The 16,102-nt window shown below is 45.7% G+C and overlaps 1 protein-coding gene across 2 annotated transcripts in view; it reads left to right on the forward strand.

Annotated features, from left to right (window-relative positions):
- Positions 1-16,102, forward strand: part of LOC138471859 (ficolin-2-like) — a 522,856-nt gene that overhangs the window by 388,435 nt on the left and 118,319 nt on the right. For both annotated transcript variants that reach the window (XM_069609718.1, XM_069609717.1), the window contains exon 9: positions 536-670. In XM_069609718.1, the coding sequence (XP_069465819.1) occupies positions 536-670 (135 nt within the window). The remainder of the gene's footprint in view (positions 1-535; positions 671-16,102) is intronic.

Here is a 16,102-nt window from a genome sequence, read left to right on the forward strand (position 1 = left end):
CAATGAGAATGGTTCAATGATGTTTGCAGGTGGTTTAACAATGGCGTTAAACAGCCTGGGTCCGATGGCGGAACCTTGGGGTGTGCCTCACATATGAATCGGGAGGATAGCTCAGGGGCAATGTGCTCACCTTGGAAGCAAGGCGACACAGAGCAATATGGGTTGGATCCCCGGGTCCGCACTTATACCTTGGGGGTATTAAGCGCATTATAAATAACCTTTCATGTCATCATGTCATGGGGCCTGCTGATAGCTAAGGCACTGCTCATACACTGCGTGGCCTCATTTAAGTGACAAATAAGCTAACATTTTAAAGCTCAGAATGTATTTAGTAGCACAATACTCTCACATGGGACTTTTCCTTAGGTCAGAAAAATTGATGCAGACTGAGCCGTTTCCCCACCATCTTAGCAAGACGCATTTTACCTTCCACATCACTGGTTAAAGCACACTTCTATGTTGCATATTTACGGTGATGGCATCAATGGTATATTCCCATTTATTTATTTGTTTATTTTTTTATCTTTTTGTACAGGAAACTATGAAATTCGCTTTGATCTTCAGGATTTTGACAACAACTTTTACTTTGCCAAGTACACCAGCTTCAGACTTGGTAGTGAATCGGAAAAGTACAAACTGTACATTGGAAACTTTACAGGTGGCAATGCAGGTATAGATACATATTTATTGATTTATAAAGCAAACAATGCACACTTTATTGTAGCCAGAGTTGAGCATTTAGACCAGGAAGGTTACATAGCTTCTATGAAGCATTATACCTTCTCAGCAGTGTATCATTTTACTGCATCCTATACACAGGTAAAGTACACCTTTACTTTACTTTACTTTATTACATTTGTATTGCGCAGCCATAGACCCGTGGGTGTGAGGGCGCGGACAAAACTAACATAACAGAAAAGACACGAACAAGCTGTTCCAGGAGTTCATGGAGACAGAGGATGAGATGCAGAGAATGGAAACTTAATTAAAAAGGAATGCTTGAGCCCTTTTTCAAAAAGTGCTCAATGACGATGAGTTTCTCAGGTGAGTAGGCAGGGCGTTCCATAGCCTATGGGCCGCACAGAAAAAGGCACCCAATTGCGCTTTCTTAGTTTTGGATCTAGGTTGGTAGAGGAGATTTTGGTTATTAGAGCGCAGGTTTCTAAGACAGGGTTTTTCCCCAATATACCTTTGTAAATATGGGGCATAGTTCCCATATGGCATTTAAAGGTAATGACCAGTAGTCTGAAGGAGATACGAGTCTCTACAGGGAGCCAATGCAATGCTCGACGAGCTTCGGTGACATGGGAACGACGTGAGAGACCAGCTACGACTCTTACCGCTCCATTCTGGACTACCTGAAGTCTGCTAACGGTGGCTTTACTGGCCCCTGCCAGCAGACTACAGCAGTAGTCCAATTTAGCGCCCACAATGGCTCGAGCAATCGACTCTGCATTCTGTTGGGAGATGAAAGGCCTCAGATGAGCCAGCAATTTAATGTAGTAGGAGGCGGATGCGACTGTGCTACCCACGTAGGCCTTCATGTTTAGCGACTGGTCCAGTACCACACCCAAGATTTTTACTTTAGAGAGGGTAGGTATTTGAACGCCCCCCAACTGAAAACGTTTATAAGGTTGGTCAATTTTAGCTAAGATGCCCTCCGAACCAACTACCATGAGTTTGGTCTTTCCCCGATTGAGTGCCAGGTTGTTTTGCATCATCTAGTGCTCGATAATGGAGAAAATACAGTTGAGTCCAGTTTCATCCAGATCATGCTGATCAGTGAGTGTCATCAGCATAGTTAGAAAAGAGTATTCCCTCTTGAGTGAGGTGAGCGAAGAAAGGAGCCATAAACATATTATAGATACAGGGTGATAGGCTAGCTCCTTGCGGAACTCCAAAGAGCACCGGGATGGCAGGCACCTTCACTTCATTAGCACACACCCTACTGACTCTGTTGGATAAAAAGGAAAGCAGCCATTTGATAGCGGCCAGGGAGCAATTACACCATTGAGGTTCTCAGTGAATTACAATAGGTGATCTGGTAGAGTGGTGTCAGAGTTTAATTATACAGCATATTTACAGAATGAATGCTTTCAGTGAGTTATACTTGTCTTATTTTAATCAGAAACAGTCAAAAGTACATCTTTTGTCTTGATGACTTAAAAATAGAATTTTGTATGTGTGTTCAAATGACTTGCTGGTCAAAAGAGATTCTTTTTCAGTGCAGCTTAGAACGGTGTGAGTGCGGTTCGGAGGTGCGTGATGGTCTGAGTTTCCTACTTCTGCTGGTTATTTATTCCAGAGTCACACAGAGCTCACTTTTGCATTCTGAGTGTGAGGCTATTGCTTGCCGATGGCAGCACTGATGGTGTGGGTCGGGTGGTATCTGCATCGCTTGTTGTGCCATGCATTTGTACACTGTGTACCGCTCTTTGCAGGTGATCGTAGTGTATTTGAAGCCACCAGGGAGCCCTCAGTTGTAATGATGTAGAGAAACAGCAATTATTTGGGCACTGATCAGATCGGTAGAAGTATTTAGCACTCTTGGTGCCTCTGGAGTTGATAGCCAGCATAGGGGGATTTTCCAGAGTCTGAGTCAGACTGGAGGAGGGCACAAGTCCCTGTACGTTGGTTGTCAAGGGGATGACATACTGTAAGGAGTTTGAGTTGGTAAAAAGAGTAATTCACTAATGTTCTAACCAGTGAGTTAGGCTCGTTTCATCATCCCATCATGTTTTTCACTTTGCGTTGAACTAGCTCTCTGCGCTGTAAAGGTGGTTTTGATTTTTTAGGTGCTTTGGCCCCAGGACTTGAATCTCGGTCTTTGAGCCTTTGTGTTTGTGGGTGTTTTCACTCATCCATGATTCGCTGTATTTAAGGCCCTTTTAATAATCAAGTGGTTCTCCATGCCTGAGACCCATATATATATATTCTCTGTCACAATCTGTTCATACACAGATGCCATACAGACTATATATATATATATATATATGGGTATATATATAGTCTGTATGGCATCTGTGTATGAACAGATTGTAACAAATTAACGTCTGCCCTGAAAGAGAACAAGGCTGAGTAGATGCAAACACCCCTATTCAGCCCCCACACTTCTACAAACCAAGAGCCAACACAATTATAAAAGTAGAACAGGCACAGTTGACATATATACCTGCTTCGCCTTTTGTGGTAACATGGGCCAAAGAAGGCTATACTCTCAGGAGAGTTGTACATTTATTCAGGAGCAACCCACACAACAAGTATAACAGTCCAAAATATAGGAATGTGCAATCAAGAATCTATAAAATATATAATTAAACACATCATATACATTAATAACAGAATAAAAAGCCCTACAAAAACCCATGCCTGTAGAAAGAAAACCGAATTTGCAAGATAGCAAGATACAGCACTCTGGCTAATGCGACAAGGGGAGAAAAGGCAATATAAACCACAATGTTAAAAAAAAAGCAATATTCTTGATTTGAAAAAAGGTACTAAAGTGACCTAACCAGTCTCTGTGGCCTGTGGCGAACCAGAAAATGGAGACAGACACAAGTTAGACATTTCCATCTTCTTTTATTTAACCAAAATAATAAAATGCCTATCTTGCCCTATGACTGTGGGGTATTTTCCTACCTAACTAGTCTAGCTAATGGTGCTTGTCAGTCATCAGAAGTTCAATACCAAAACAGCCTCCGTCCAACAACCTAACTCTATTTGGCCACTTGGACCAAATAGCTAAATACAGCAGCTTCCCTTTAGTTTTCCTCTCTCAACGTAATGTCAAGGCTTCCAAGATACAACAGTTCTATTAAGTATTATTTAGTCTGTATTTCTTATTTATAAGGGTTCTGTAACCCTCACTGATCGGATTTTGTAGTTCTTGATTTAGGTTTAAACTTTGGTCTCCCTTAGCTCTTAAAACTCTCTAATCTCTCGCGTACTCCTTAAGATGTTGGCTATTTCCTTTCTTTCTTAGCAACTTAAACACTTTCACTTCAGGGGTTGTTTCTTCCCCTCTGATGGGGTATCATATACCCTTTTCCTGTGTGTGGTTCATAGCCCACCTCCTGTGTTCTTTCCTCTGGTTTCAAATGTCTTTGACTTTTGTCACAGCTGTTAGGTGTTAACTCAATATCTTTATCCCAGTCTATCATCCAAGAATGCCAGTAATCATCATGTTATGTTACGTAGCTCTCTTGCTGTCTTCCAGTATGGGGCTTCCCATTCTCGTAGGCTTTCACCCTCAATATTGCTATCTCTTTGGTAACGTTCATGCTGTCCCTGTGGCCTCCCCTAATTAAAATCACCCTGGTATCTTCAGACAGCATGGATTGATCATGGGGGCTCGGTGATGGGACATATCTGTTGTGTCTGCTTTTCGCCTCTGATTTCTCACCTTTCTCTCAGGCTCTTCCTGTTTGTTCCGCTAACTTGCAGTGGTTGGCACACTTAAGTCTATTGGAGGATTTGTTCCTGCTCTCGTCATTGTTAGGCAGGTTCCTGACCCACCCCGATCCTCTTGTGGTCACACCACCTTCTGAAACAGTCTCCTCGACCACGTCCACACAGCAGTTACTTTTCTCTATGTTATGTTGAGCCCCGAGCCTCTTGCATTAGTGTTCTCCTTCACTCAGGTTGCCGCTGGCTCTGCGACTCAACCCTGCTCCTCCTCTCCTATGCATGTGTACGTCAGAGGTCTTCCCCTGCATATACTTCTCTCCCGCCTCCATGATTTGCTTGTTCTTTATACAGGTTGATTTGTGTTCCAAGCAATGTTACATTTTTTCCAATGCCCTACTCTATTATCCAGCATTACCTGAAGAAAATAGAAGGGAAACCATGCTATTGGTATTTGTAGGTAATCCCATGTATGCAGACAGCTTTGCTTATGTAAGGAGATCCTTGTGGGAATGGGAGTTCTTGTCTCCTATAGGATAGTCACTACCATTGAGGTCCAACTTGCACAGACCCTGGGGAGGGTCTTGCTGAGTGGGCTCACCCCCCTAGCCTCACAGGGGATGGCTCCCTCATGGGGAGAAGTGGGAAACACCCTAGAATCATCACATGCCCCAAAAGGACATGGGGCAGTGTCAGGCCTTTGCAGTGTCTTGGCGGTTCAACAATGGTGAACCAGGCTTCTTGATGCTATTCAATGGTTAAATTCTGATCTAAACATGGCAATCGCAGTAGTCCAATGGCAAGCAGATTTTGAGGCACGGTCGAACTTGAAAAAGGCTGCGGTTCACAGCGATGCTCAAGTGAAGCGACTTGCAGGTGTCACGAGGTTCAGTTAGGTGGTCGAAGTTCAGTGGTGGATGAGCTGTTAATGGGATGTGCAGGTGAGTCTCTTTGATGCTGGGCTCATAGGATGCGGTTTGGAGAGAGCACTTTGGTTAGTTCGATTACCGACTGTATTTGTGATGAAGAAGCAGGTGGTTTGAACACCAGTTCGAGCGATGAATGAGCAGCAAGGGCTGTGAGTCCCACTCCAGGGTCTCTGGGGGAAAGAGTCTTCCTTGATTTCAAGCTCACACTCGCAGCAGAGGCTGGCACACCTTCGGGGGACCTTCAGCGCATTGCGGTCATGGGCATAAGTATAGCTGGTAGAGATGTAGGTCTTGCTACAGCAAAAGGTCACCCCCAGTGTCTCATGGGGATGGTTAGAGGACAGAGCTTGCCTGGAATCACATCTCCCAGTCTCACATTGTGTTTTCCCTCTGCTAGCAGGATGCTGCAGAGCACTACGTGAAATATGACGACAGGCCTGGCAGTATCTGCAAATACTGGTTGCTCTTATACTCAAAGGTTAACATATTATTCCTCAGAGAGATGATGTCTGATTCAGTGTCATAGGCTGAAATAAATAAATCTGTCATTGGTCTATTATTAAATGTCTTTCCCCTTGGCCCCGAAACTGGGAGGTGGCCACGTTCTCCTTTACAGCAGATCATTAAAAGTCAAGAGAAGGGCAAACAAAGAATGAACAGTTTCTGTCTGATGGGAAGAGGCTCACTGTGTTGATGGCTATATCTGAAAAAGGCTTATCAGCTCCTTCTCCTCCAGACATTCTCCGGCACATTTATAGGCCATTGGTCTGGTTGAACCTAGTTATTGAGACGGTATTGACCTAATTCCTTTAGGAATAACCCTGTAATAGTAACAGCCAAAAGAAATGCACCAAGATTCATTGCAAAAGGTGTTGGCAGAGGTGAGTGTCAAACCCAGCTACACTGACTTCTTGTCACTGCGGCTGGGTCCACTACAATGCTGTGACAATGAAACCAAGAGAAGCAGAGAAGCTTCAACCTATCCCTGTGCCCCACAAGGGACTCAGGCAAAACAGAGTTGTTTCTGTCTCGCATCACACCATGAAGAGTGGAGAGGTGCGGTTAGTTTCCCCTCAGGAATACTGATGACTGGAAAAGAGAAGGGAAACAAACAGAGGTTGCCATGTTGCACCCTTCTTCTCCCTCTCTCACTTCTGTAGCTGGTTCCTCAATGTGTCAGAATTAGGGGTGTGCTGAACTTCAGCTTCAAGTGAGTATTCTGCCGAAAGCCAGCTATTCAGCTTCAGCCGAACTTGTGCTGGAATACATACTCCATGCCGAAGTTGGTGAACATGAACGTGCCCCTTTCACATCCATGAATGCCTCTCTCTGGTATGTGTGGCTTGGGGGGCGACTAATTGGCTCCGTCCCCTCCCCTGAATGCCCTCTCTCTGGTATCTGTGTCTGGATGGGCAGGCCCTGCCTTCTCGAGGGCCAGCATCTCTGCAACAGTGTTCCGAACACGAGTGCAAATCCCCAAAAACAGGCAAAATGGGGCGAACCTGGCACAGTTCATTTGCTTGAATGATTGCCCTTAAATCTCTGGACAAGAGAGGCCCCGATCCACAGCTGCAGAGCCACAGCGATTTTCGGCGAACATACTGGAAAATTGCTGCCACCGGCTAATTTAAAAGGTTACATTTCCATAAGCAAACACATGCCGCTCCAAAATATCTTTCATAATGCCTCCTTTTACTTTTTTTAAAAAACTTTTTTTGCCCCATTTCCAGATCAACAGCATATGCAAAAATAAAAGTGCTGTGATGCATTTTAAACACCCGCGCCTTTCATGCTCGTTTTTACCATGAAAGGATGTGTGGTTTGCTGGCATTCTTTAAATTTGATATTGCAAGAGGGAAAAGATGAAAAATGACCCCTCCTCGCTCTCTCTCTTGACTACTTCCTTAGGATAATTGAATTTGGCAGCGGGGGCTCTGTGGAGTAGTGTGAGTATAATTGAACAGCAGTCTGATGGGGGACGTCTTTGCCATGCATCATCCAGCAACAGAAGCATTTAATCATCTGTCCTGCATTGGCCTCCTATCACATTCAAAGGTGCGCCTTGTGTTAACGCCGAGCCCCTGCTGGGTGAGCCTGATGCCGCCCCCAGTACTTAAATTAATTTAATTATTCTAGCGCTAGCGTTTAATGGACACGTCACTTGCTGTGCCTCTGCTCTGCTGCAGAGTAGACCTCACAGTGGGAGTCTTCCCCACCCTTCTTATGTGAATAGATTCAGACAGATCCCATTGCCAATCGTATATTGTAGTTAAGATCAGTTTCAGGGACAGCAGGAGGTGGACTGACTTGGAATTAGTGTATACTTTTAAAAATCCTCCACTTTCTGCCTCCTAACCACTTATATTTTTCGAGTCCATGAAAAAGGCACCCAAAGGCTTCAGTGTGCTTAACTTTAAAGCCAGAAAATGAATTCAAGTCTGCAGATTTGTCAAACAGGAAAAATGTCTTAAGGAAGCCAGGAGAAATTCTGGGATGCATTCTTTTAAAACATATCTTTATAAGGCATTTGAGAAGGTAAATTAAAGTACATACTAAAAGGAAAACAAGAACCAAATATGAGCTACAAAGATTAATATCCAGCTGGCAAATAATACAGCTTGAAGCAGGCGAAGACTGGCCTCTAGGGCAATAGGGCAAATCCTGAAGCGCTAAACCACGTTCTAGTGTGTGCTCGCTCTCCTGGTCAAAGTGGGCCGTTATGCGCACTATGCGTGTCCTTCACTGAAGTCCTGTTAAAACAAGCATTGGCAAAGTCAACAGTTTTGGCTTATTATGCACTTCCATTTTATGCCTAGGTGCATGAACCGTCTTGCACCTTTATATATAGTACAGCTAGATCGAGTTGCTTTCATCTGTTTTATGGTGAAGGGCGAATTAATACAATTTACCTATGTTTATATTTCAAAAGGAACATTTCTAGACATATATTGACACATTTCCATTAGTAAACCACTATTCGGCTGTGTATTTGGCCCCAGCCGAATACCTAGCCCAACTCTTCGGTATTAGGCTGAATAGTAAATTGACTATTCGGTACACCCCTCGTCAGAATATGCAGACGCCTTTGGCACCCAAGCAATGGAAGGAAAACCTACATCTGGTCATCACAAAACCTATAGCAAACTGCAACCTTTCGATACATCTGAAAGGTGTTCAACCAAAGTTCCCACTGTACAGGTGGTTCTCCTGGAATTCACAAAAATAGTGATGGTGAAGCTTTGTTTTGCATGGTGGATTTGAGGAATGGCCTGTAGCTTCACCAGTTACGGCCTGGGGCAGGCCCAACATTCCCCCATGTTCCTCTCTATCTGCAGGGCTAAAGTTGCTTATTAATGATGAATATCTAGTATGGGCCAGTTGCCTGTTGCCAGTGTTGTTACCTCTTGCTATGATGCTATTATTTCCCATGTAGTGTTTCTCCTCTTCCTTGGGACGCTGGAGGCTGATCACTGACCTTACCAGCTGCAGAGAAGATCTTTGCACAAGAAAATAGAAATGCAGCTGCTAAGGTCCCACTCCCTGTGTGGTGATTTCCACACTGGATGCCCTGTGCAGCACTTCAGTCATTTCTCTTCTAAACTGTACAGCGATATCCACACACAGTACCTATGCTCACAGTTCAGCAGTGCTGCAGCAGTTGTCACAATCTCTCACTCTCAGGCTACATTTCTTGTGCCACAAGCAGTACCTCCACTGAAACTCTGATAGTTGACAGCTACGTGGGGTTTTGCTACTGTGGTATGCTAAAAGGCTGTAGAAACAAAACCAGTCCCCAAAGAGCAGCCGTGAACCTCTTCCTTCGAAAGAAGATTGGGGTAGAGCTGGTGATACTTGTTCTTGCTGCAGCTTAATTTAACTTTTCCTCTCTCCCAATAGTGTTCCATGTGTCCTGCTCGTACGGAATGCTGTGAACTCACCATTTTCCTTGGGCCTGCTGTCTAATGAGCCACAGCCAACCCTGTTCACACTGTGAACCACCTCCCCAGGAGTCATGAACAAGGGCTCATTGTATGTGAACGGGGAAGAAGTGTCCCCTGTCTCCTGTTCCCGCAGACTCCCACTGTTTAAAACTGCCACTTGCGTAGCAGGGGCCTCTGCAGCCCCTGCAGTATGGGTGGGGGGGCCACCACACCTGGTCATGGGGGGGCCAGGCCAGTCCTCACCAATCAGGATGAAGGCTGGCCCGGGCCTCGCAGCGTGAAAAGGAGGCAACCCACCTCCGGCTCAGTAGGGGTCGAAGTCAAACATGACTTGTGTGACATATGCCACAGCATGCCACGTCTCCATGGCATGGATTAGAGCAGATTTGGTGACATGCTGTGGCACATGTAACATGTCACATTTAGCTCCTACGCCTCTGGCGTCCTCTCTCCCAGCTAACTGGTTCCTGTCTCTGAGCAGCGCAAAGGATCCGGAGGCCTGGAGTGACACGACAGACCAAAGCTTCTGCCGAAACAGGTCATAAAGGCTTTTAAAATGTATTTTGTATTTGTAATATGTGTCTTTTAAATTGTGTGAGGTGCGTGTCAGATATATGTATGTGGCATGGGTCAGTGACTGGTGGGTGAATGGGTATGGATGTGGATGTGGTTGCGTGTGTGTGTGAGTGTGAATGTTCTGGGTCTGTGGCTGTGTGGGGAATGCAGTGTGAGTGAATGTGAGTGAAGACTTATGATGGAGTGACTGGTGGGTGAAAGCGGATCAATGTGATTGTGTGTGTGGGGGGTACACAAGGGCCGGGCAGGCCAGGGATCACTAGAGCATTTTTGACACATCCTTAAGTGACATGATATGTTTTATTGGCATTTTCGGGCAAAAGCGACTTCATGTGTGTTATTACGTGGCGAGAATGGTATTTTGGTGCAGCCAGACTAGCTATTGCTTACTGTGATATGACATTCTTTTCTGCCATCTATGATAAAGCAAGCATGCATGATAAGAGTTATGGATATTACCCAACTTGGCCGTTTCCAATTGACCATATGGTAAATCTGGCCAAAATCGGCCAGTAACATTGATCATTTGGAAATGACCAATTTGGGTAATCACTACCAAACGTAGGGAGGGGAGGATGCGGGTGTGTGCCCTGCACCCCATGTTTGGTAGTGATTAAATTTGGGGGTAGCAGGGGTGTCCCCCACTTTTGGAGATCTGGAGGCAGAAAAAAACAGAACCTGCTGCATCGGATCTGACCCGCGTAGGAGGGATGGATGCAACGCTGCAGGGTCAGAAACAAAGCAGACAGCGAAAAAGGTAAATAGGTGGTATGGGGGGTTGTATGGGGATGGGTAGGGGGTTTGAGTGTCAGCAGATTTGGCCACAGAAAACTTGTCTCTGTGGCCGAATTGACCGCTGTCAATTCAGCCGTGAACAATTGTGCCACGGCCAAACCGTATACAACCATACTTTGTGGCTATGTTCGTGATGGGACCCTAGGGTTGGAAATGTCCTGGCTGAGCTCTTTTAATTGTTACTATGTCTTTATTGCTTGCTGCCAGGTCACAGGATGCGTTTTGAGGTGAAGCCCACACCTCATTTGTTGTATGATCAGGGGTTATCCTGGATACCTCACAGTTAGTTTGTTATTTCAAGAAGAGATTTTCCACACTGTTTTGCGATTGGTGTTAAGTGCAGTTTTTAATAGTCATCAAATGGTTTGTGTGGGCTCATGGTCCCAGTTAAGGTCAGCCGACAGGTGTTTCGACCGCGTGGGTCTTTATCAAGGCTGATACATGTTTAATGGTTACAGACATGCGAACACTGTTTGTTGTGGGGGTGACATTTGTGACATAATGCATGTGTGCCGGTGCCAGGTGCGTGGTGTAGTGAAAATATACAGTTATTCGGTCAAGCAGAAATTTTTAACATTATACATGAAACATGTTACATTTTCATACGTATGGTTATATGTAGACAGTTTCATAATTGAAAAAATGGGGGGAGAGGGAGAGAGCAGAAGAAAGGGCAAGGGGGTTAGTTGGTTGCAGATGTAAAAGGGTTAAGTAGTATTGAGTGGTGGCGGTATGGTTGCCCCTGATGTGGTCCTGTGGAGAAATTATGCAGTCCGTCCAGTGGGTGACAGCTGGGCTCCTCAATAGGCCCTGTAATTAAAAGGTGCAGCTGAGTCTAACTAAGGTAGGAGTATCAATTGCATTGCAGTGAGAAAGGGAAATTTGCTAATGAACTGTATCTATAGGGAGTAGTCAACTACATGTTGTTAGGGTCCTCCTGAGGTGAGTAATGGCTCTGCAGGGAGCGTAGAGGATAGATTGGTGTGTTCAGTTGGTGAAGAGTACAGTGGCAAGTCCTGTGCTGGCTATGTATCTGGTCGTGGGTAAATATACGGGCATGTAGGGGGAGCGAAGTGCTCATTAGGAGTGCGAAAATGGCTGGCTAATCCCGATGCCGCTGTGTGTCTAGCCGTGAGATTGTGCAGTTAGCTTCTAAGGGGAGCAGTGTGTTCATCTATTACTTAACATACGATGGTGAGCCTATGCATCTATCCATTGGTAGTGCCACTAACATATATCAGGAGCAGGGAGCCCAGGCTAGGTATGGACCTTCTAAGGCCAGTGATACTTCTAATAGGCTAGGTATGGACCTTCTAAGGCCAGTGATACTTCTAATAGGCTAGGTATGGACCTTCTAAGGCCAGGGATACTTCTAATAGGCTAGGTATGGACCTTCTAAGGTCAGTGATACTTGTACTAGGCTAGGTATGGACCTTCTAAGGCCAGTGATACTTCTAATAGGCTAGGTATGGACCTTCTAAGGCCAGGGATACTTCTAATAGGCTAGGTACGGACCTTCTAAGGCCAGTGATACTTCTAATAGGGCACTTGGAGTTAAATCCTAGGTGCAGATATGCTGCAGAGTTATGGTAGCTGATTCCAAGAGTGAATGGCGTGTAGCCGTGGCGTGTGCCTGGTTCATGGGAAGTGCCGTGCTCTGACTGGCAGGCAAGAGAGGCGTGCAATGGCAATTGCCGTGAAGTGCACCTATCTTGTGTACCTGGTGGTTAGGGCTTTGGTGTGTAGATATTGAGTCCTGATATAGGGACTGTAAGGCGTGCTCTATAATGACCTAGGCAGGGGAGCCTGTTGGTGGAGGATAATGCGGCTGGCCTGGGGTGGCAGGGCTTACCTGAAATTTCAAACAATGTCACATGTTAGCATCCTTGGTCCGTTGTCCGTGCTGGCCATAGTATCAATGAAAGTAAATAGGGTCATAGTGCGCAGGGCGCATGCGTCGGTAGGAGGCACTTCTGCTATGCGCATGGGCATAGTTACATGTGCGTGTCCTTACTCAGGTAAGACTAATGTCGAGTCATGGTGCGCATGACGCATACGTGGTTAAGAACCACTGCTAGTATGCGCATGGGCAATGGTGTGTCAAGGCCACGTGGGCCTGGGGCGTGATGGGAAATTATGTGGCTGGATTGGAATTTTGATGAGCCTATCTAGCCATTTCTTACTGTATCACATTTATTACTGGGCATCTTTGATAATACAGGCATAATAAGTGGTATTACATTGCTAGACTGCACTGACATTTGGTGTAGCGGCCTCGCTATTTCTTATTGTAGCATGATTTTTTTATTAACTGAGCATCTCTGATGAAGCAAGCATGATAAGTGCTCTTATGAGTCTAGACTGGCCTACAATGGATCCAGTTAGGACATGTTTGGCACTTTTAATGGTCAATCCAACAGGACTATGTTCTTACAAAGGAGTACTGGCAAATATTGGCAAAGCCAGCTTTGAAATGTGTTTTATAGTATCATTACTGCCATTATGCACAAAGTGAACATGAGTATGTTCTTATATGGGAATACTGGCATTTGTTGGTGGAGCCAGCATGGAAATATATGGGCGCAGCCAGCATGAACATGTTTTTTTTATACTGGCATATATTGTGGAGAAAAGCATAAAAATGCATTGTGAAATGCTCCTGTGCACTGTTGGTGACTTGCATCTATTGCATTTTTTCATGCGTTACCCAACAAAACCAATTGCAAACTGCCTGGCTTTTTACCTAAATGTTCACTTAAACTGTGCTGTATGATGCACCATTTTAACCCATTACTAAAAATAAAAACTGGGTTCTGGCTCCCTCGCTACACTCGGCGACTCTTGCATACTTGTGGCAAATATTTGCACCCATCCAATAAAATAATTCATCAGCGCCACTAGCGTGGTACATTTGGGTGCCAGGGACCAGGCACCGCCCTTGCTTTTACGCTAGGTGAAAGATGTATGCGTTGATTAAAAAAAAGACATCTTCCCCCTGGTGCAGTGTGCACATACCACTGCAGCAGCATGATCATCATGGACATAGTGCACGCATGGTGGTCCAGGCTGGCCAAGAGTGTGACAAGTTGCATGCTTTGTTGGGGGTGCTTTGTGTGGAGGGGGGCCCTCAGCATTGTTTGCACAGGGGACCCCAAAGTTTGTGTTACGCCACTGAGTACTGCACCCTCATCACCTGTTGCCCCAATCTGTGGAACACTGTGATTTTTACCTCTGCATCTGGTTCTCCCTGCACATGAGCTTAAGTCGAAGCTCCCTGCTCTCCCTCCTTGCCCATCAATCAAGATGGAGGAAGCTGGCCAAATGGACAGGAATTCAGAGCCCCACAATCTGCCCTGTTGTCGTATGACGCGCAAGGGTTCTGGTGTGTCATGCCATGCCAGTTTCACGGCGAATGGACACGTGTGCATGAAAAAGTCAATTTGCACGATCAAAATACCATGCCGGCATGGAGCTCGAGATGAGTGGGGGTATACCAGTGTCTACTCTGGGAATATCAATATCCCTTTTAGAGTAATCACATCACTTTTTTACATTTTATCTATGTTGAAAATCACTTATTGTGTGCGCCTTATTGAGTAGGTTCTGGCAGCACCCCCAACCTATCATCTTGTACAGATACAGCACAATATCATTCCAGAAACATGATAGAACCGTTTTTTTTCCAGACAAACAATGGTTAAACTAGAAGGCTGACATGCAGTCTGTCAACATTGCGTTCTGCATAACATTGTGTCAATGCGGAGAAGAAAAAAACGTTTGCGGTTGTATTCCTGCTCCAGATACATGCATAGACACACGTTGATAAATAGAGGTCTTGTGGATAAATTAGATGTGGGCTTTTAAAAGAAATCCCCTATCTTAGATTATGTTGATTTAGAAATACAGTGCACGCTCTAAAACTTCTCTACACACTGGTGGCTGCGCATGCAATTTTTAAGCTTTTGTTTTAAGCACCCTGTTTTTTATCTTGTTATTTAATCAGGATTTTGTTTCAATGTAAGGCACGCATGGTGCAACTATGCTTGGGCGCACCCTTTATACTTGTATCCCTTGTCACTTAGGCGAGAAGGTGTTGAACCAGCAGCATTGTTTTTACGACTCTCAGGATCAGTGGAGTAACTTTGCTGAAAATGTTGGGGGGGGGACAAGAGTGGGGTGGAGGGAGGGCAGATGGTGGGTCTTAGGGATCATTTCGGCCAAATTCTTCGAAAAAAATCTGGTCGAATGGTAGATTTGACTGACTTCGTCATCACCATTGGTTTAAAGCTAAAGGTACCGAAAATGAAGAGCTGGGGTTGCGCGGGTGTCCCCCGCCGCTCCCCATGTTCGGTATTTTTGGCTTCGGTGTTTGCGGGGGTGTCCACTGCTTCCTCAACATTGGTGGCAGTGAACCCAACAAAAAAAAAGAAAAAGGGACCCCGCAGAGTCAGATGCGACCAGTGTTAGATGGATGAATCGGACGCTGCAGGGTACAGACGAGGCAGTGGATGGTAAGTAGCGGGGGTATATGGGTGTACTGGTGGTTTGGGGGGACATGGGTTTGTTTTTTTTGTACCAAGGTAAAAATGACTACGGTCAATTCCGCCGTGATCTTGTACCTCGATCAAACAACCTAAATCCTGGTCGCAGAGTCGAGCAGAGTCATTGGAGCTGAGACACGCGTTGTGGAAGGACTGCTTTTCCTGTTTCCCTGATACTGCTGGCTGAGTGTGTCTTCCCTTTCCCTGCCTGGGGGTGTGACTCTTAAAAGCTGACTGGCACCGCGGAGCGGACGCAGAGTCGAGCAGAGTCATTGGAGCCGAGACACGAGTCTTGGAAGGACTGCTTTTCCTGTTTCCCTGCTACTGCTGGCTGAGTGTGTCTTCCATTTCCCTGCCTGGGGGCGTGACTCTTAAATGCTGACTCACACCGCAGAGCGGTCGCGAAGTCGAGCAAAGTCATTGGAGTCAGTGGCAGTCAGTGGAAACGGGAAGTAGGAAGCTTGGCTTTTTGACAGCTTGCAGTATCAACCCTCAGTTATGAGCTGCTGGGTACACGACAGTGGTTTCACCAAAAACGCGAGCGCAGCGGAGGCTCGAAACGCTTAAAGCTGGCTGCCCTTCAGCTGGAGTTGGTGCCGGCATGTTATAACCTCCTTCATCCGTCAACCAAGTATGAGCGCTTGCTAAAAACATCAATGCTACACTCACTGTGTGTCCTCATATGCGTCAGCTAGCCATTGACAATGATGTTGCCATTGACGTTTCCCCTGCATTTTCCGTTGATTCCACTGCTGGCTTTATTGACTCTCTTGTCCTCCGTACTAGCTGAGCGGAGCCCAGTGTACCTCTGCACGGCTCCCAGGGGCTCACCAGTGATGAAGTCTGAGGACCGGACTTTCAATCCTTGTGCGGCACCCATTTGGGTTGCTCGCTGGATGACAATGGTGGAGTTGAC

Source organism: Ambystoma mexicanum, chromosome 8 (genome assembly GCF_040938575.1).
Source record: "Ambystoma mexicanum isolate Mex_15411 chromosome 8, UKY_AmexF1_1, whole genome shotgun sequence".
In the NCBI taxonomy this organism is placed as follows: domain Eukaryota; kingdom Metazoa; phylum Chordata; class Amphibia; order Caudata; family Ambystomatidae; genus Ambystoma; species Ambystoma mexicanum.